The sequence below is a fragment of the Manis javanica genome, chromosome 14, assembly GCF_040802235.1.
Source record: "Manis javanica isolate MJ-LG chromosome 14, MJ_LKY, whole genome shotgun sequence".
Taxonomy (NCBI): Eukaryota; Metazoa; Chordata; class Mammalia; order Pholidota; family Manidae; genus Manis; species Manis javanica.
In genome coordinates, this window is record NC_133169.1 from 79,178,795 (window position 1) to 79,199,998 (window position 21,204).

General features: G+C 42.3%; 1 protein-coding gene across 1 annotated transcript in view; it reads right to left on the reverse strand.

Moving 5' to 3' along the window:
* Positions 1-21,204, reverse strand: part of COL23A1 (collagen type XXIII alpha 1 chain) — a 307,076-nt gene that overhangs the window by 46,812 nt on the left and 239,060 nt on the right. The window contains exon 4 of the mRNA XM_073221168.1: positions 965-972. Within this exon, the coding sequence (XP_073077269.1) occupies positions 965-972 (8 nt within the window). The remainder of the gene's footprint in view (positions 1-964; positions 973-21,204) is intronic.

Sequence of the window (21,204 nt, forward strand, 5' to 3'; positions counted from 1 at the left end):
TGGTCAAAAGATATGAATGGGGTGTTCACAAAAAAGAAAATATAAATAGCCCTTAATTATATGAAACAAAAGTGGATCTTTATTTATAATAAAGAGATGAAGGTTAAAGCTATGATCATATCAGGTTAGAAAAAGTAAGAAAAAATCTGATGACCTATTGTGTGTAGGGAAATGAGGACAGTCACTTCACCCAGGGCTTGAGAGAGGACATACACTGGTACATTCTTTATATGGTGATTTGGCAATACTAATTAGGGCTTAAAATGTATGTGTCAGCTGCTACAACAGCAATCCCCCTAGAAAGTTATTTTTTAGATATGTTAACATATAAGCAAAAGGACAGGTGTATAAGAATATTCATTGCAGAACTGTTCGAGGAAGCCAAAAAGTAGAATTAGCATAAATGGAACTATTTGAAGGAAGGATGGTACATCTTTAAATGGAATGCTATACACCTGTGAAAAGGACTGAAGCAATTTGATATGTTCTGATATAGGACAACAGGTGCAAGGCATACTGTTACATTTTTTAAAAAGTGTGGCAGAGTATGTTAAAATACAGCCATTTGTGCTAAAGAAAACCAGGTAGACTTTTGTTTGTGTGAACAGAAACATTTGTGAGTGCAGTGGCCAGCAGGGTGCCCTCAAGCACAGAAACCAAAGAACAGAGAGGCAAGGGAGGGACTGACTTCCTACCAAGGCCTCTTTGATGTCACTGGGTACACATGTGCCACCTACCAAGTCACAAAAGACAGCACACTTCAACTTAAAAATGGCTGGAGTGTAAAAACTCTCAACAAAATGGGTATAGAGGTCCAAGTCCCTTGACATAATAAAGGCCATATACAACAAACCCACAGCCAACATCATACTTCACAGCAAAAAGCTGAAAGCTTTTCCTTTAAGATTAAGATTGGGAACAAGACAAGGATGCCTACTCTACATGGATTTATTCAACAGAGTACTGGAGGTCCTAGCCACTGCAATCACACAACACAAAGAAATAAAAGTCAAAAAAAAAAAAAAAGGAAATATAATGCATCCAGATTGGTAAGGAAGACGTTAAACTGTCACTGTTTGCAGATGACATGATATTCTACATAAAAAACTAAAGAATCCACCCCAAAACTACTAGAACTAATAAGTAAATTCAGCAAAGTTGCAGGATACAAAATCAATACACAGAAATCTGTTGTATGCCTATATACTAATGATGAGCTAGCAGAAAGAGAAATCAGGAAAACAATTCCATTCACAACTGCATCAAAAAGAATAAAATACCTAGGAATAAACCTAACCAAGGAGGTGAAAAACCTATACCCTGAAAACTATAAGACTCTCATGAGAGAAATTAAAGAAGACACCAATAAATGGAAATACATCCCACTCTCATGGACAGAATTAACATTGTCAAAATGGCCATCCTTCCTAAAGCAGTCTACAGATTCAGTACAATCCCTATCAAAATACCAACAGCATTCTTCAGTGAACTAGAACAAATAGTTCTAAAATTCATGTGGAACCACAAAGACCCCGAATAGCCAAAGCAATCCTGAGAAGGAAGAATAAAGCTGGGGGGATTATGCTCCCCAACTTCAAGCTCTACTACAAAGCCATAGTAATCAAGACAATTTGGTACTGGCAGAAGAATAGATGCATAGATCAATGGAACAGAACAGAGAGCCCAGATAAAAACCCAAGCATATATGGTCAATTAATATATGATAAAGGAGCCATGGACATACAATGCGGAAATGACAGCCTTTTCAACAACTGGTGTTGGCGGCAAAACCAGACAGCTACATGTAGGAGAATGAAACTGGATCACTGTCTAACCCCATACACAAAAGTAAACTCAAAATGGATCAAAGACCTGAGTGTAAGTCATGAAACCATAAAACTCTTAGACGAAAATATAGGCAAAAGTCTCTTGAATATAAACATGTGCAGCTTTTTCTAAACATATCTCCTTGGGCAAGGGAAACAAAAGCAAAAATGAACAGTGGGACTACATCAAACCAAAAAGCTTCTGTACAGCAAAGGATACCATCAGTAGAACACAAAGGCATCCTACAGTATGGGAGAATATATTTGTAAATGACATAGCCAACAAGGGGTTGACACCCAAAATATATAAAGAACTCACACACCTCAACACCTAAAAAGCAAATAACCCAATTAAAAATGGGCAGAGGATATGAACAGACAATTCTTCAAAGAAGAAATTCAGACGGCCAAAAGGCACATGAGAAAATGCTCCAAATTGCTAATTATGAGGGAAATGCAAATTAAAACCACAATGAAATATCACCTCACATCAGTTAAGATGGCCAACATCCAAAAGACAAACAACAACAAATGTTGGCGAGGTTGTGGAGAAAGGGGAACCCTCCTACACTGCTGGTGGGAATGTAAATCAGTTCAACCACTGTGGAAAGTATGGAGGTTCCTCAAAAAACTCAAAATAGAAATACCATTTGACACAGGAATTTCACTCCTAGGAATTTACCCTAAGAAAACAAGATCCCAGATTCAAAAAGACATATCCCCTATGTTTATTGCAGCACTATTTACATTAGCCAAGATATGGAAGCAACCTAAGTGTCCATCAGTAGATGAATGGATAAAGATGAGGTGGTACATATACACAATGGAATATTATTCAGCCATAAGAAGAAAACAAAACCCTATCATTTGCAACAACATGGATGGAGCTAGAGGGTATTATGCTCAGTGAAATAAGTTAGGCAGAGAAAGACGAATACCAAATCATTTCCCTCATTTGTGGAGTCTAACAACAAAGCAAAACTGAAGGAACAAAGTAGCAGCAGACTCACAGACCCCAAGAAGGGACTAGTGGTTACCAGAGGGAAGGGATGGGGGAGAGCAGGTGGGGAGGGAGGGAGAAGGGGATTGAAGGGGCATTATGATTGGCACACATGGTGTATGTGGGGTCATGGGGAAGACAGTGTAGCACAAAGAAGACAAGTAGTGACTCTGTGGCATCTTGCTACCTTGATGGACAGTAACTGTGGTGTGGTGTCAGGGGGACTTGATAATATGGGAGAATGTAGTAACTACAGTGTTGCTCATGTGACTTCTCAAGAGTGTATATCAGTGATACCTTAATAAACAAACAAACAAACAAATAAACAAAACTGCTGGAGTGAGCTTGAGCTCTGTGTTTTTGTTTGGCCCTCAGCTACACCCTCATCTCCTAGCTCCCCCAAGAAAGCTCAGACTGGGATTCTCATTGAGAGAGCCTGGCGTCCTGAGGGCACAGTATCCGAGCTGGGCAGGAGATGCAGCTGGAGTAGCCAAAGAGGAGCCGACAGAGTAACCATCCCTCATGGCTCATCGTGTGCTGGGAATGTGGCTGTCTGCTACCCCACTCCCCTGCCCCCTGCACCGCCCCCATCTCATTTAATCCCTGCTGCAATGTCACCAGGAACATTTTACAGATGAGAAAACTGAGGCAGAAGGGTCATCATGCTCAGGGGCACGTCATGCTCAGATCTGGGCAGAATCCAGACTGACCGTGAAGCAAACAGAGGTGATGGAGAGGAACTCTTTGAAAACTGGAGCTCTGATGTGAGCATTTCTTGAGGTCCCTGGGAGGGTGGGTGGCATGTCGGAGATCACCAAACTAGTGAGGGGGCAGTCCAGGTTGCAAGCAGCCTCCTGGGACCCCAAACCCACCATCCAGTCTATAGAGTGGTGGCCAGAGTGGGAATGGCAGCATTCTGGAGATGATCCTATTTCTGTTGGGACAGGCCACATCTAGCCCATTTGAGAGGCTCCAAAACACATCAAGCCACCAGGTCTCTCAGGTCCTGCTGACACCATATCACTGGGCTCCACTGCTTGGCATCAGCACGACCATCACAGCCTCCTAACTGAACTCCTGCTGAGCACCCCAACCCCAGCAACCAGAGAGGCCCTTATAAAGTGCCCACCCTCTCCCAGGGCTTCCCAGTACATCCACACTCTGCACTGCTCTCCCCGTGGCCCTGCCCCTCATCAGTCCTCATGACCTTGGACACAGGGCTCCACTCCTCCATCTCTCTGGGTCCCCCAAGGAGCCAGTTCACTTCAGCCTTTGGAGATTCACATCCTCTGTGTTTCCAAGGTTGGTGGGCTGTGGCCTCATCACCACCACCTAGGAAGATCCTCCCTTGACCGTGCCATCTGAAGACGTCTCCTCATTGTGTTGTATCACAGCTCACTGCTATTTCCTTCCAAGCACTAACCTTAGTTATTAGTTATTAAATCCATTTATGGGTATACCTCATTTTATTGTGCTTCATTGCACTTCACAGATATTATGTTTTTTACAAAATGAAAGTTTGTGGCATCCCTGCATTGAGCAAGTCTATCAGCACCATTTTTCCAATAGCATTTGCTCACTTTGTGTCTCTGTCATATTTTGGTGATTTTTGCAATATTTCAAACTTTTTCATTATCACTATATATATATGCACTGATCTGTGATCAGTGATTACAACTCCCTGAAAGTTCAAATGATGGTTCACATTTTTTAGCAATGAAGTATTTTAAATTAAGGTATGCACATTTTTTTTTAGACAATGCTACTGCACACCTAACAGACTACAGTAGAGTGCAAACATAACTTTTATATGCACTAGGAAACCAAAAAATTCATATGACTTGCTTTAGCTTGATATTTGTTTTACTGTGGATGTCTAGCAGCGAACCTGCACAATCTCCAAGGTATGCCTGTGTTTGTGTGTCATTTATTGGCCATCAGCTCCACAGGCAAGGCAGCTGCCTGAGAGCTGGGACCCCATCTGCCTGGTTTCCTGCTATCTTTCCGCTGCCCACCACAGGGCCTGGCAGGCACAAGCACTTGGTATGCCCGCACTGAATGGGTGAGGGTCAAGAAAGGCAAGAGCCCTGAGCTGCCTAGCAGGCTGCCGCCTCTTCTAAGCCCTGGGCACCTGACTTCACTGAAAACGTTTTGTGCGGTGGCTGCTGCAGCCTCTGGAGACAGACTCCATGGCTTGGAGTGAGCTGGGCCGTCAGGAGTGATGGATGGCGTGGAGGGTTCCAGGGGACCCTGCTTAGAAAGTGAGGCTGGCTGCAGGACCTCCAGCCAACCACATGGTGGTCCCCCCATGGCCCAGCCCCATTCTGCACACAGCTTTCTAACATGTGTTCCAGGCATCGGCTGGATCTGCTGACTTTTCGGTCGGGAATGTGGGAGCAATTAAATAAGAGCCAGATGACTTGGGAAATAAATAAAATGGGTCTGAGGGAGTAGAAGGTTCAATGATTCTGTGGCCTCTTTCGCTGAACTGATATGGCCTGACAGGGTTTTCCAAACTGGGAGCTCTCAGTCCCTTTAGGGATGGTCATTTCCTGAGTGTTTCTCAAAGGCTGTGTTCCTGGAAAAGCAAAGCAGGAAGACTATTTCCCACAGCCTGGAAGCTGCGCAGCCCACACAGCAGAAGGGGAGGGCTGGCCGTGGTGCTGGAGGCTGCTGCGGTCGTTGTCCCTGCTCACAGCCCAGTCCTGCCCCTCTGTCCTGTGACTGGAGTCCTGATTCCTGCTCTGCCTGCTTCCCCCTCTTCCCAGTAGGCCCTGGCTCCGATCCAGCTCTCTGCCCCTCCCCCTTCAGCCTGCTCCGATTAAGAGGTCCTGGGTCCTGACTGTCAGAAACCTACCCCACCATAAGGACAGCGACCTTCGGCCCTGCTTCGCTGGGGCTCTTCCCCACGGAGCAGAGCATGCCACGGGCTTTAAAACTGAGTTTGCAGGTAGATGGAATGAGGCTCGGGGCTTGGCCAATCCAGAGTCAAGAATGAGTTAGTGAGCCAGGCACTTAGCTCAGGCCTCAGGCCCTGGATTTAATTAGGCCAGTACTCTCAGGGAGTGTACCGTCATCATCTCTCCAGTTCATGAGCTCTAGATCTTGAGTGAGTGTCTTTTCTCTGTGAGGCAAAGGGTGCTCCTGTGAAATATGGGAAGCTCAATGTAAAGAGCTCAGGACAGCAGTGTCACAAAACAGGGACCAAAACCAGTGCTAGCTGGAGCATAGCATTCTCTCTGTCTCTCTGTAACATGCACACACATGTGCACACACACAGGCACACATGTGCATGCACACACACACCCCCTAGGTCGTAGGGAGAAGAGAAACACAGATGGTAGTTTTCCTTTGTTTGGCTTCATGTTGAGAACAAACCCCGACTACTCAACAGCTTTGAAGAGTCTCCTGTTGAAACAGCCCCTCAGATGGGCCTCTGGGATTTTGGCTATGATGGTATTGTTAGGTACAAGGCAGTATCCCTGGAATTCAGGGTCAAGCAGGCCAGCCTGGGCATGGAGGTTGGCTCTGGCAATCACCCTGCTCAGACACTGTACACGGTAGGCAGTGGTGCTAATTAGAAGCCTGAGTGGAAAGCAAACATATTGGATTAAGGAAAAAAACCTGACAGCTCTGCTGAGATATAATTTATGTATCATGAAATTCATTCTTTTAAAAATATACACTCCAGTGATTTTTGCTATATTCACAGATTTACACAATTATTGCCATTATGTAATTTTATTTATCCTTCATTTTTGAAATTTTGCTGGACATAAGATCTTTGTTTGATGGTTCTTTTAGCCTTTGCATAGGTCATTGTTTCTGATGGGAAGTCAACTGTTAATTTTGGGGTTCCCTTGTATGGATAAGTCATTTTTCTCTTCCTGGTTTCAAGATTTCCTCTTTGACTTTCAGCATTTTTACTGTGATGTGTTTGGGTCCTTATCTCTGCATTTATCTTACTTAGGGTCCTTTGAACTTCTTGGATATAGAGATTAATGTTTTCAGCACATTTGGGAAGTTGTCATTTCTTCAAACAGACTGTTTACTTTTTTTATTTTGGTATCATTAATATACAATCACATGAGCAACGTTGTGGTTACTAGATTCCCCCCATTATCAGGTCCCCACCACATACCCCATTACAGTCACTGTCCATCAGTGTAGTAAGATGCTATAGAGTCACTACTTGTCTTCTCTGTGCTACACTGCCTTCCCCGTGCTGCCCCGCTACATTATGTGTACTATTTGTAATGCCCCGTTTTCCCCTTATCCCTCCCTTCCCACCCATCCTCCCCAATCCCTTTCTCTTTGGTAACTGTTAGTCCATTCTTGGGGTCTGCGAGTCTGCTGCTGTTTTGTTCCTTCAGTTTTTGCTTTGTTCTTATACTCCACAGATGAGGGAAATCATCTGGTACTTGTCTTTCTCTGCCTGGCTTGTTTCACGGAGCATAATACCCTCTAGCTCCATCCATGTTGTTGCAAATGGTAGGGTTTGTTTTCTTCTTATGGCTGAATAATATTCCATTGTGTATATGTACCACATCTTCTTTATCCATTCATCTACTGATGGACACTTAGGTTGCTTCCATTTCTTGGCTATTGTAAATAGTGCTGCAATAAACATAGGGGTGCATCTGTCTTTTTGAATCTGAGATCTTGTTTTCTTAGGGTAAATTCCTAGGAGTGGAATTCCTGGGTCAAATGGTATTTCTATTTGAGTTTTTTGAGGAACCTCCATACTGTTTTCCACAGTGGTTGAACTAATTTACGTTCCCACCAGCAGTGTAGGAGGGTTCCCCTTTCTCCACGTCCTCACCAACATTTGTTGTTGTTTGTCTTTTTTGATGTTGGCCATACTAACTGGCATGAGGTGATATATCCTCATGGTTTTAAGTTGCATTTCTCTGGTGATTAGCGATGTGGAGCATCTTTTCATGTGCCTGTTGGCCATCTGAATTTCTTCTTTGGAGAAGTGTCTGTTCAGATCCTCTGCCCTTTTGTAATTGGGTTATTTGCTTTTGGTTTGTTGAGGTGCATGAGCTCTTTATATGTTTTGGATGTCAACCTCTTATTGGATATGTCATTCATGAATAATTCTCCCATACTGTAGGATGTCTTTTTGTTCTACTGATGGTGTTCTTTGCTGTACAGAAGCCTTTTGGTTTGATGTAGTCCCACTTGTTCATTTTTGCTTTCATTTCTGAGATTGTTTACTTTTCTTCATTCTATTTTCTCTGTTTTTCAGATTGCATAACCTCTATCTATCTATATTCAAGTTCACTGATTCTTTCTTCTACCAGTTCAAGTCTACTCTTGAACCTCTTCAAGGAATTTTTAATTTTGGTAAAGTCCAATTTATCAATTTTTTTCTTTTGGCACTTGTGCTTTGGTGTCATATCGAAGAAACCATTGCTTAACTAGAGGTCATGAAGATTTACTGCTGTTTTCTTATAACGATTTATAGTTGTAAAACTATACATAAACTCTTACATTTAGATCTATGGCATTTTGATTTCATTTTTGTGTGCAGTGTTAGGAAGGAGTCCAACTTCTTTCTTTTGCATTTAGTTATTCTAGTATCCTCAAGTTATCTTGGCATAGTAAAAAATAAATTGCTCATAGATTTAAGGATTTATTTATGGAATCTCAATTCTATTCTGTTGATCTCTATGTCTATACTTATGACAGTACTACACTATCTTGATTACTGTAGCTTTTTGTTAAGTTTTAAACTGGGAAATGTGAAGCCTCTCTACCTTTGTTCTTCTTTTTCAAGGTGTTTTGGCTATTCTGAATCCTTTGCATTTCCATATGAGAATCAGTTTGTCACTTCATAAAAAAAAGAACTCCAACTAGGATTTTGATAGGTATTACATTGAAACTGTACCCTTATTTGTAGAGTATTGCATATTAATACTGTTAGTATTGTTTTCTAATTCATGAATATGGGATGTCTTACCATTTATTTAGGTCTTTTTAAATTTCTTTCAACAATATTTTATAGTTTTCGGTATACAAGTCTTACTTTATTCTGTTAAATTTATTCCTAAGCATTTTATGAATGAATTGAACTATTTTTTAAATTTTGAAAATTCTTCATTGTTAGTATATAGAAATAGAATAGATTTTTATACATTGATCTTGTGTCACGCAATGTTGCTGGACATATTTATTAGCTCTAATAGCATTTTTGTGGGTTCTTTATATAGGTAAGTAAATAAATAGCATGATCCAAAAGACACTCAACATCATGTTCATTAGGGAAATGCAAATCAAAACCACAATGAACTTTCACCTCACTCCTATTTGTGTGGCTACTATTAAAAAAAAACAGAAAATAACAAGTGTCAATGAGGATATGGAGAACTTGGAGACTTTGTGCACTGTTGGTGGGTTTACCTATGGACACTTGATTTTGTTTCATGTGGTCTGTGTCTGTTTTTATGCCAGTATCATACTGTTTTGATTACTATACCTTGTAGTATATTTGAAACTGGAAAGGTGATGCCTCCCACTTTGTTCTTTCTCAGGATTGTTTTGGCTATTTAGTATTTTAGAAATTCATTTATATTTAATGTAGTTGCTCATAAGACAGGATTTATATGTGCCAATTTGCTATTTTTTCTATATGTTTTATGACTTTTTTTTGTTCCTCTATTGTTTCAATACTATTCTTTTTTGTTAAATAGATCTTTTTTAGTGTACCGTTTTAATTTTCTTCTCTTACAAAATTTTTTCAAGTTATTTTCTTAGTGGTGTCTTGGGGTTTATAACTGGCATCTTATTTTAAAGTAATCTAGTTTGGATTAATAACAATTTGCTTTCCATTGTATATAGATACTTTGGTCTAGTACAACTTCATTATCTCCTTTGTACTATCATGTCATAAAACTACTATTCTATACATTATAAGCCTGTGTGCAGAATTTTATCATTATTACCTTATGGAATTGACTTTTAAACCAGATGAGAAAAAAGAGTTACAAATAAAAATCCATTTATACTGTCTTTCATATTTACCTATGTAGTTACCTAACTGAAGCTCTTTACTTCTGTGTGTGGATTTAAATTACTGTCTAGTGTTCTTTCATTTCAGAATGGAGGAATCCCTTTGGTAATAGCAGGCTGCTAGTGATCAATTCTTTCCATTTTTGTTTATCTAGGCATGTCTAAATTTATCCTTCACTTTTCAAGTATAGTTTTGGCTATAGATTTCCCTGCTGACAGTTTTTTTTTTCTTTCATCACTTTGTGTCACCCCTTCTGCTTTCTGGCTTTCCTGGTTTCTGATGGGAAATCAGCTGTCAATCTCATCAAGGATTCCTTTTCTGTGATTAGTCATTGTTTTCTTGCTGCTTTCAAGAGTCTCTCTTCATTTTTTGCCTTTGGCAAAGTGGCCACGATTTGGATCTCTTAGATGTGGATCTCTTTGGGTTTATCCCATGCAGAGCTTGTTGAGCTTCTTGGATTAATGTTTTTATTTATATTTGGGAAGGTTTTGGCATTATTTTTTCATATGTTCTTTCTGCCTCATTCTTTCTTCTTCCCTTTTGGGGCTCCCTTTATGTGTATGTTGACACACTTGGTAGTGTCCCAAAGGTCTCTGAGACTCTGTTCATTTTCCTTCATTCTTTTGTTTTTCTCTTCCTTAGACAGGATCATCTCAACTGACCCATTTTCACAATCACAGATTCTTTCTTCTGACAGCACAAATCTCCTATTAAGCCCCTTTAGTGAATTTTTCATTTCAGTTACTGCGCTTTACAGACCCAGAATTTCTATTTGTTTTTTTTAAATCTGTCTTTCTATTGATATTCTCCATTTGATGGTACATAATTCTTGTGTTTTCCATTAATTCCTTAGACATGGTTTCCTGTAGTTCTTTGAACATAATTAATAATAGCCAATGTAAAATCTTTAGTAAGTCCATATAGGCTTACAATTTTTATTGACTGCCTTTTTCCCTTTTTTTTGCCATACTTTTTAATATCTTTGTGTGTCTCATAATTTTTTGTTAAAAATTGGACATTTAAAATAAATTAACATGAAATTAGATTCCAATTCTTTCCAGAATTTCTGTTTGTTGTTATTATTGCTCTTTATTTATTTAAGGGCTTTCCTGGACTAATTCTCTGAAGTGTATAGTCTGTCATGTGCAGCTACTGAATTCTCTGCTTGGTTAGCTTAACAGTCAGTTTCGGCAGAGGTTTCCTTTAATGCCTTGATCCAGTGAGTCTCCCACTCAATGCTGAGGGGCTCTTTGTGTGTGCTGGAGCACACTTCAACACTCTGCAGGTCACAACTCTGCCTTTGCTTCACTTACTGATTGAGCAGAACCTCAAGGTCAGCCAGGGGTGAGAGAGTGGGACCCTTTCAGGTCTTCCCTGGATATGTACACAGCCCTGCACACGCATGTGCTTTCTAGATCCCTAGGAATATGTTGGAGAATTTCAGAGCCTCTTTGGGCAGCACATCTTCTAGATTTTATTCAAGTGTTTGTGTTAATTTTTTTATTCAAGTTTTCTTGTTTGCTGCAACTGGTATTAGCACCTCAGGCAGCTGTGATGTTGAAAAATTGCTGCTGAGTGTTTTTGGCAAGCACTCTGGGGAAAGGGCTTTTTCCTGTGAGTGAGCTCTGCATCAGGTCAAATAAAGACAAGCCCCAAGTATGCGTTTTTCCAGAGAGCCAACAGACAGTGATAATTCTCTGGGAATGGGCATTAGGTGAGTTTCAAATTCGTTCTGCCTCCACAGTGGCTGATACTCTTCACAAGTACTGTTGTTGTGAAGCTGACAGATTTTTAAGGCCACCATGGGGCTGGGGAAATAGTCAATGCTACAAACCTCACTTAAAAAAAAATTAAGGTATCACTGATACACAATCTTATGAAGATTCCATGTGAGTAGCATTGTGGTTACTACATTCACCCATATTACTGATTCCCCTGACCCACCCCACTGTAGTCATTGTCCATCAGTGTAGCAAGATGCCACATGTCACTACTTGTCTTCTTTGTGCTACACTGTCTTCCCTGTGACCCCCCCACATGCCAAGTGTGCCAATCATAATGCCCCTGAATCCCCTTCTCCCTCCCTCCCCACCCGCCCTCCCCCAGCCCTCCCCTTTGGTAGCCACTAGCACTTCTTGGGGTCTGTGAGTCTGCTGCTGTTTTGTTCCTTCAGTTTTGCTCTGTTGTTATACTCCACAAATGAGGGAAATCATTTGGTACTTGTCATTCTCCACCTGGATTATTTCACTGAGCATAATACCCATCCATGCTGTTGCAAATGATCAGTTTTTTTTCTTCTTATGGCTGAATAATATTCCATTGTGTATATGAACCACCTCTTCTTTATCCATTCATCTACTGATGTGCACTTAGGTTGCTTCCATATCTTAGCTAATGCAAATAGTGCTGCAATAAACATAGGAGTGCATCTGTCTTTTTGAATCTGAGATCTTGTTTTCTTAGGGTAAATTCCTAGGAGTGAAATTCCTGGCTCAAATGATGTTTCTATTTTTAGTTTTTTGAGGAACCTCCATATTGCTTTCCACAATGGTTGAACTAACTTAGATTCCCACCAGCAGTGTAGGAGGGTTCCCCTTTCTCTGCATCCTCACCAGCATTTGTTGTTCCTAGTCTTTTCTATGTTGGTTGTCCTAACTGGTGTGAAGTGATGTATCATTGTGGTTTTAATTTGCATTTCCCTGATAATTAGCAATTTGAAGCATCTTTTCATGTGCCTGTTGGGCATCTGACTTTCTTCTTTGGAGAATTGTCTGTTTATACCATCTGCCCATTTTTTAATCATGTTATTTGCTTTTTAGGTTGAGGTGTGTGAGTTCTTTATATGTTTTGGATATTAACCCCTTGTCAGGTATGTCATTTATGAATATATTCTCCCATACTGTAGGTTACCTTTTTGTTCTAATGGTGTTCTTTGTACAGAAGCTTTTTAGTTTGATGTAGTTGCACTTCTTCATTTTTGACTTTGTTTCCCTTGTCCAAGGAGATGTGTACAGGAAAAAATTGCTCTACTTATGTTCAAGAGATTCTTGGCTATATTTTCTACCAAGAGTTTTATGGTTTCATGTTTTCCATTCAGGTCTTTGTATGCTCAAATAATCCTGTTTATTCTCTTGTGTGTAGCTGTCCAGTTTTCCAAACACCAGTTATTGGAGAGGCTGTCTTTTCCTCATTGTATATTCATGGCTCCTTATCATCTATTAATTGGTCATATATGAGTGGGTTTATATCTGGGCTCTCTGTTCTGTTCCATTGATCTATGCATCTGTTCTTCTGCCAGTACCAAATTATCTTGATTACTATGGCTTTGTAGTAGAGCTTGAAGTTGGGGAGCATAATCCCCTCAGTTTTATTCTTCCTTCTCAGGATTGCTTTGGCTATTTGGGGTCTTTGTGGTTCCACATGAATTTTAGAACTATTTGTTTTAGTTCATTGAAGAATGCTGTTGGTATTTTGATAGGAATTGTACTGAATCTGTAGACTGCTTTAGGCAGGATGGCCGTTTTGACAATGTTAATTCTATCCATGAGAGTGGGATGTATTTCCATTTATTGGTGTCTTCTTTAATTTCTCTCATGAGAGTCTTATAGTTTTCAGGGTATAGGTTTTTCACCTCCTTGGTTAGGTTTATTCCTAGGTATTTTATTCTTTTTGATGCAATTGTGAATGGAATTGTTTTCTTGATTTCTCTTTCTGCTAGTTCATCATTAGTATATAGGCATACAACAGATTTCTGTGTATTGATTTTGTATCCTGCAACTTTGCTGAATTCACTTCTTAGGTCTGGTAGTTTTGGGGTGGATTCTTTAGAGATTTTTTATGTAGGGTGTGATGTCATCTGCAAACAGTGACAGTTTAACTTCTTCCTTACCAATCTGGATGACTTTTATTTCTTTGTGTTGTCTGATTGCAGTGGCTAGGACCTCCAGTACTATGTTGAATAAAAGTGGGTAGAGTGGGCATCCTTGTCTTATTCCCAATCTTAAAGGAAAAGCTTTTAGCTTTTTGCTGTGAAGTATGATGTTGGCTGTGATGAAGTATCATGTTAAGCCTCCACGTGTTTGTGGGCTTTTCTTTTCTTTGCATAATTTATTTCTAGTTTCATACCTTTGTCATATATGGCCTTTATTATGTTGAGGTACTTGGCCCTCTATATCCATTTTGTTGAGAGTTTTTTATCATGAATGGATGTTGAATGTTGTTGAATGCTATTTCAGTATCTATGGAGATGATTAAGTAATTTTTGTCCTTTTTGTTGATGTGGGGCATGATGTTGATGAACTTTCAAACATTGTACCATCCTTCCATCACTGGAATAAATCCTACTTGGTCATGATGGATGATCTTTTTGATGTATTTTTGAATTTGATTTGCTAATATTTTGTTGAGTGTTTTTGCATCTATGTTCGTCAGGGATATTGTTCTGTAATTTCCTTTTTTTGTGGTGTCTTTGCCTGGCTTAGTTATTAGACTGATGCTGGTCTCAGAGACTGAGTTTGGAAGTATTCCTTCCTCTTGTACTTTTTGGAAAAGTTTAAGGAGGATGGGTATAAGGGCTTCACTAGATATTTGATAAAATTCAGCAGTGAAGCCAACTAGTTCAGAGGTTTTGTTCTTAGGTAGCTTTTTGATTACCAATTCAATTTCATTGCTGGTTATTGATCTGTTCAAATTTTCTGTTTCTTCCTGGGTCAGCCTTGGAAGGTTGTATTTTTCTAGAAAGTTGTCTGTTTCTTCTATGTCATCCACTTTGTTAGCATATAATTCATCATAGTATTCTCTAATAATTCTCAGTATTTCTGTAGTGTCTGTAGTGATTTTTCCTTTCTCATTTCTGATTCTGTTTATGTGTGTAGACTCTCTTCTTGATAAGTCTGGCTAAGGGTTTATCTATTTTATTTTCTCGAAGAAGGAGCTCCTGGTTTCATTGATTCTTTCTATTGTTTTATTCTTCTCAATTTGATTTATTTCTGCTCTAATCTTTAGTATGCCCCTCCTTTTACTGACTTTGGCTCTCATTTGTTCTTCTTTTTCTAGTTTCATTACTTGTGAGTTTAGACCATTCATTTGGGGTTGTTCTTCTTTCTTGATGTACGTCTGTATTGCAATATACTCCCCTTTTAGCATAGCATTCACTGCATCCCACAGATTTTGTGTTTAATTATTGTTGTCATTTGTCTCCATATACTGCTTGATCTCTGTTTTTATTTGGTCATTGATCCATTGATTATTTAGGAGCATGCTATGAAGCCTCCAAGTGTTTTCAGGCTTTCCTGTTTTCTTTGCATAATTAATTTCTAGTTTCATACCTTTGTGGTCTGAGAAGCTGATTGGTACAATTTCAATCCTTCTGAATTTACTGAGTCTCTTTTTGTGACCCTAGTATGTGATCTATTCTTGAAAATGTTCCATGTGCCCTTGAGAAGAATGTGTATCCTGCTGCTTTTGGGTGGAATGTTCTACAGATGTCTGTTAGGTCCATCTGTTCTAATATGTTGTTCAGTGCCTCTGTCTTCTCATCTATTTCCTGTCTGGTTGATCTGTCCTTTGGAGTGAGTGGTGTGTTGAAGTCTCCTAAAATGAATGCATTGCATTCTATTTCTCCCTTTAATTCTGTTAGTATTTGTTTCACATATGTAGGTGCTCCTATGTTGGATGCATAGTATTTATAATGGTTATATTCTCTTCTTGGACTGGCCCCTTTACAATTATGTCATGTCCTTCTTTGCCTCATGTTACTTTGTTTTGATGTCTATTTTGTCTGATACAAGTACTGCAACTCCTGCTTTTTTCTCCCTATTAGTTGCATGAAATATCTTTTTCCATCCCTTTACTTTTAGTCTGTGTTATGTCTTTGGGTTTGAAGTGAGTTTCTTGTAGGCAGTATATGGATGGGTCTTGTTTTTTTATCCATTCAGTAACTCTATGTCTTTTGATTGGTGCATTTGGTCCATTTACATTTAGGGTGATTGTCAATAGATATGTACTTACTGCCACTGTAGGCTTTAGATTGGTGGTTAGGTTACCAAAGGTTCAAGAGTAGCTAGTTTATTATCTAACAGTCTAACTTAATTCACTTAGTATGCTATTTCAAATACAATCTAAAGGTTCTTTTCTTTCCCTGCCTTCTTTTTCTTCCTCCTCCACTCTTTATATATTAGGTGTTAGATTCTGTACTCTTTGCATATCCCTTGACTGACCCTGTGGCTAGTTAATTTAATTTTGCACTTGCTTAGTAATTAATTGGTCTACTTCTTTTACTGTGGGATATTTTCTCTGGTGACAGCTATTTAGCCTTATGAACATTTCCATCTATAGCAGTGCCTCCAAAATACACTGTAGAGAAGGTTTGTGGCAGGTAAATTCCTTCAACTTTTGTTTTTCTGGAAATTGTTTAATCCCTGCTTCAAATTTAAATGATAATCTTGCTGAGTAGAGTATACTTGGCTTGAGGCCCTTCTGTTTCACTGCATTAAATATCACGTGTCACTTACTTCTGGCCTGTAAGGTTTCTGCTGAGAAGTATGATGATAGCCTGATGGGCTTTCCTTTGTATGTGATCTTTTTTCTCTCTCTGGCTGCTTTTAATACTCTATCTGTATCCTTGATCTTTGCCATTTTAATTACTATATGTCTTGGTGTTGTCTTCCTAGGGTCCCTTGTGTTGGGAGATCTGGGCACGTCCATGGCCTGAGAGACTATTTCCTTCTGGAGACTGGGGAAATTTTCTGCAATTATTTCCTCAAAGACTCTTTCTATCCATTTTTCTCTTCTTCTTCTGGTACCCTGATAATGTGAATATTGTTCCGTTTGGATTGGTCACTTAGTTCTCTTAATATTCTTTCATTCCTAGAGATCTTTTTTTCTCTCTGTGCCTCAGCTTCTTTGTATTCTTGTTCTAATTTCTATTTCATTTACCATCTCCTCTACTCCACCTAATGTGCTTTTAAATCCCTCCATTGTATGTTTCATTTCAGATACAGTATTTTTCAAAATTTCTCTTTTTTGAATTCCTCCCCAAGGTCTTGAATATTTTTCTGTAGCTCTCTGAGCATGTTTATGATTTTTATTTTGAAATCTTTATCAGGAAGATTTGTGATTTCAGTTTCACTTTGCCCTTTTTCTGGTGTTTGTGGGATTTTTGTTCTTTCGCCATTTCATATTTGTAATGATTCCTATAATAATTTTGTGTAGGTGGTGCCCTCTAGTGCCCAGGAGCTCTACTCTCTGGAGCTGCCCAGCACTTGGAGCAATGGCGGGGGTTGCAGGCGAGCGGCACCAGTGCCTACCTGGAGGAAAGAGTTGTCTCCTGCTTCTCAGCTGCAGTGCCTGCCTCCATTGCCAGGGCCAGTGGGATGAGTGCACAGGGAGGAGCTTCTGCATTACTCTCCTGCAGCTGCCATAGGTAATGCCGCCCTCTGGCTGGCCTGGTGCAATGGTGGGCGTAGCAAGTTTGCGAATGGATGCTGGCCGGGAAGAAGGAGGGCATGTTGCATGTCATGGTGGGGGGCCTTGGTGCATGTCACCAGCCAGGGGGATGGAGTGCCTGAAGCTCCTTAGAGTTCTCAACCTGCTGGTCTGAGTGTGCTGGGACAATTTTGTCCACCTGTCCTTTCTCCTGAGCAGCAAGCTCTGTGTAATCCTTGCCCCTTCAGCAGTCCTTTTGCTGCTGTGAAGTCTTTCAGAGTGCCTGCCTTTTTGTCCTGGAGTGGCCGGTTATGGGTACCTGTTCTCCATAAGTGGTTGGAATCTCAGTCTCTCCAAGTATTCTGCTTGTCTTTGCATTCCAACCCCACTAATCTCCAGAGCACCATGTAGTGTAGGTTCATGCTCCAGGAGCAGATTTCTGGGTCTGGGTGTTCAGCAATCCTAAGCTTGTACCCCTCCCCGCTCTGTTTTGCTTCCTCCCACCAGGGAGGTGAGGTGGGGTGGGGGAGGGCTTGGATCCTGCCGGATGGCAGCTTTGCCCTTTTCCGTGAGGTCTTCTCTTTTCCCCAGCTGTAGGCAGTCTGTTACAGTCTTCTTTCAGGTCGCTCTTTCAGGATCAGTTGTATTTGCTGTATTTTTGTATTATATGTGGTTTTCGGAGGAGGTTTCTGTCTTACCTCTCATGCCGCCATCTTTAAGCCTCCCAAAGCTCACTGTTCTTATTTCTAAAATAAACAGATGTAGGGTTGTTACCAGACCTTAATTTCCAGAGTTCTGAAAAGGTCAGTTTTTCCTAGTGTTCTTGCTGCTTTTAAGGAGAAGCAGATTTTCAGAGGTCCTTACTCCACCATTCCAGAAGTGCTTCCTCCACCAAATTTTTAGAAAGAGTTTCTTGGGGTCAGGGCGGATAAAATCCCTAGCACGGAAACTGCTTATCTAAGGCCGGCAGCTGTGGAGATCTGGTGAGAGCCTCCATTTGTCTTTGCAGATTTAGTACAAGGATCAGCAAAGCAGCGGTTGTGGGCTTTATCCTTGACTTTTCCTGCCTTCTCACCCTTTACCCTTCATTTGTCTACCAGCTCCTCTTTCTCTTTCCCTCCTCCCTTTCCTCCCTCCTTCCTGTCAACAAGAATTCATTGACCATCTCTTGAATACGTGGGGGTCCAGACCCTACTCCAAGGGGTTCATAATTTGGTAGAGAAGAACAGATTTGCACAGGTGCAGGAAATGCTGGAACAAAGGGAGGTGTCTGGGGTTGGGGCAGCCAGGGGAGAGTGACAGGTGCCCTGGGGTAAAGAGGAGTTTGGAAGGAGAAAGGATCCTTCCCAAGGTCCCTAGAAGGAGGAACCCAGAGTACAATGTGGTGCTGGGCACCCCAGCTGAGAAATGGGCCAGTGGGGAGTCCAGGGTTCCATTCCATCACCCCAGAGACCCATAAACACTGCAGGGTCATGTTCACATTTTCCAGGCAAAGGCTCCCACCGAGAGCCAGAGGGGACCAGTCCCCACAGATGGGCAGAGTCAGCTGTCTGCAGATCTGTAGCAGCAGCAGGAAGGAGTCTCCAACAGATACCGTCCCACTGGGCAAACAGAACCTTTCTTTCTGGGGCACAGGAAGAGGTCTGGTTTGTACAGGGGAAAGTGCCAAAGCCAGGATGTCAACATGTGTGAGACCATCTGGAAATAAACATGAGACCCAGCCAAAGCTAATCAGAGAGGGATGTCTGCTCTGTGCTGCTCACATCATTCTGACAGGCAGGGAATCAGGACACCGCATGGGAAAGGGCAGTGGAGGGGAGGCTGTGCTGCCCACCCCTTGCCCGGCAGCTGACCTCAGGCAAGACACTTTTCCCCTTGGAGTCTCGGTTTCCTTATCTGCAAAATGGGGATAATAACACACTCTTATCTTTTGCAGGGCTCTGTGAGGATCACATGAGATGAAGGATTTGAAAGGTGAAAGGACCCAGCACAGCATCAGGGACCCAGTTTAGTCCCCGTCTTTCTTTGACTTTTAGGTTATTGTAAACCGGAGTCGTAATTCTATAGGTTTTTGGGGAAGTGGAGTAATCTTATACTTTGTCCTAAAAAAAGTCACAATGTATGCCTCACCTCCTCCCAAAAAGACATCAGGAGCTTATAATAAAAGGCAATAAAACATTTTATGAGGGTAGAAATGAGGACTGAGTGATTAAGGGTGTATTTGGCAGGCTGGTGGTGTGTAGGGGAGTGAATACACACAAAGTCCAGATAAAGGAAGCCGTTGCAACCAAACACAAAACAGCCTTCAGCTTCTGGAAGTCCAAGCCAGCAGAGAACCACGGAGGGCATTTCCTGCCAGTGAACTCTAGGGAGTTTATCTGGAAGGCTTCTATATTAGGAGTTAGTAAGCAAGCACCCAGCAGAACAAGGGGCAAGCCCACGCCCAGCACTAGGAGGAGGCTGAGCCTTGGAGAGAAGCTGCCTGCGCCCTTGGGCCCCTCTGGTATCACTACCAGGCCATTGTTGTGAAGTTTAGGGGCTAAGAACCCATACTGTAATTCACTGCTTGTCCTGTGCATTTATGTTCCTAGAGTCCGCTGTGTGCCAGGCTCTGTGCTGGGTCCTGAAGACTTGAGGTGATAGCCCCCAGCCAGGGGGTTAGAGAAGGTATTTTGGAGGAGATGCCTGAATTAGACTTACAGAACAAAGAGTAATGGACTTTGGGTGGGAGTCTAGGTAGAAGAGAGATGTTCTGGGCAGGGAGGACATGAGTGCAGGTTCAGAGTAGCAGTGCCCCTGCAGTGAGGCTGGAGGGGAGACAGAGGCGGCGAGAGCAGTAGGGGTCTGCGGACGTATGGGCAGACATAGGGGCATGGGCGCAAGACCCACTGAGGAGGAGACTGCCTGGGACTCGGTGTGGGAATGGGGGGCATCCAGGAAGATGCCCAGGAGTCTGCACAGGGAGCAGGTGGCCGGGGGTCTCCTCCCTGTGGTGGGTGGCCTGGAGGTAAGCAGGTGGGGCAGACACTGGGTCCAGCAGGGCAGTGCCCAACCTCTGGGCCTGGAGGCAGGGAGGGGCGAATAGTCAGCATCAAGGGGAGCTGGAGCCACAGGGGTGGGACAGAAGCCAGGGGCAGATTTATGTAAGAGGCAAGTGGGGTCCTACAGAAACGGCAAAGAGAAGGAGTCAGAGATGCAGGAGGAAGCAGAGAGCAGAGCTGAGCTGGGAGCCCCGAGAGGACCGGCCAACAGTGAGGGTCAGGGAGGATTAAGCCGGCAAAGCAGCTGCTGGTGTGGCCAGAGGAGGTCAGAGGTGACTTTGGTCAAGACGATGTCAGTGGAGAGGGTGAGCAGCCAGGAAGGGCTGGGCTAGATGGAAGGCGAGGAGGAGGGGCAAGGGTGGGTGGGTGCGGCCACCTGCAGGGAGCTTCACTACAAGGGGAGGGGGCATGCTCAGTGGGCGCATTTGGGTGCGGTGAAGAGGGTGGTGAGTACTGAGTCTGCAGGCAGCATGGGAGGAAGGGGAAGGAGTCTTTCTCTGCCCAAGGGAAGGATAAGCCAAGTCGGGGGAGCAATGGGGACACGCAGGAGGGATCCACAGCAGAGAGGGCAGGCTGGGGGAATCAGCACCCGTCCCCACAAAGGGAGGATGCTATTGCAGAGTGGAGACTAGGGATGAAGTTTCAGAGGCAGATCATGAGATTCAGGGGTGGCCAAGGGCACAAAGGGGACTGTCACTGGACTTGCAGATGCTAAGAAGCCCAGAAAGGCAGTACTGGGCACGGTGGCTCCAGGGACAGTGGCTGGCACTGGAAGGGAGGGGAAGGGCTAGCCCCCCATCAAGGGTCCCTAGTTAGGGTGTGGTGTGGGGACTGGTGCCTCCAGCCAGGAGGTCAGGTTCCAGGTCAAGGGCAGACTTCCAGCCATAGGTTTAGGAA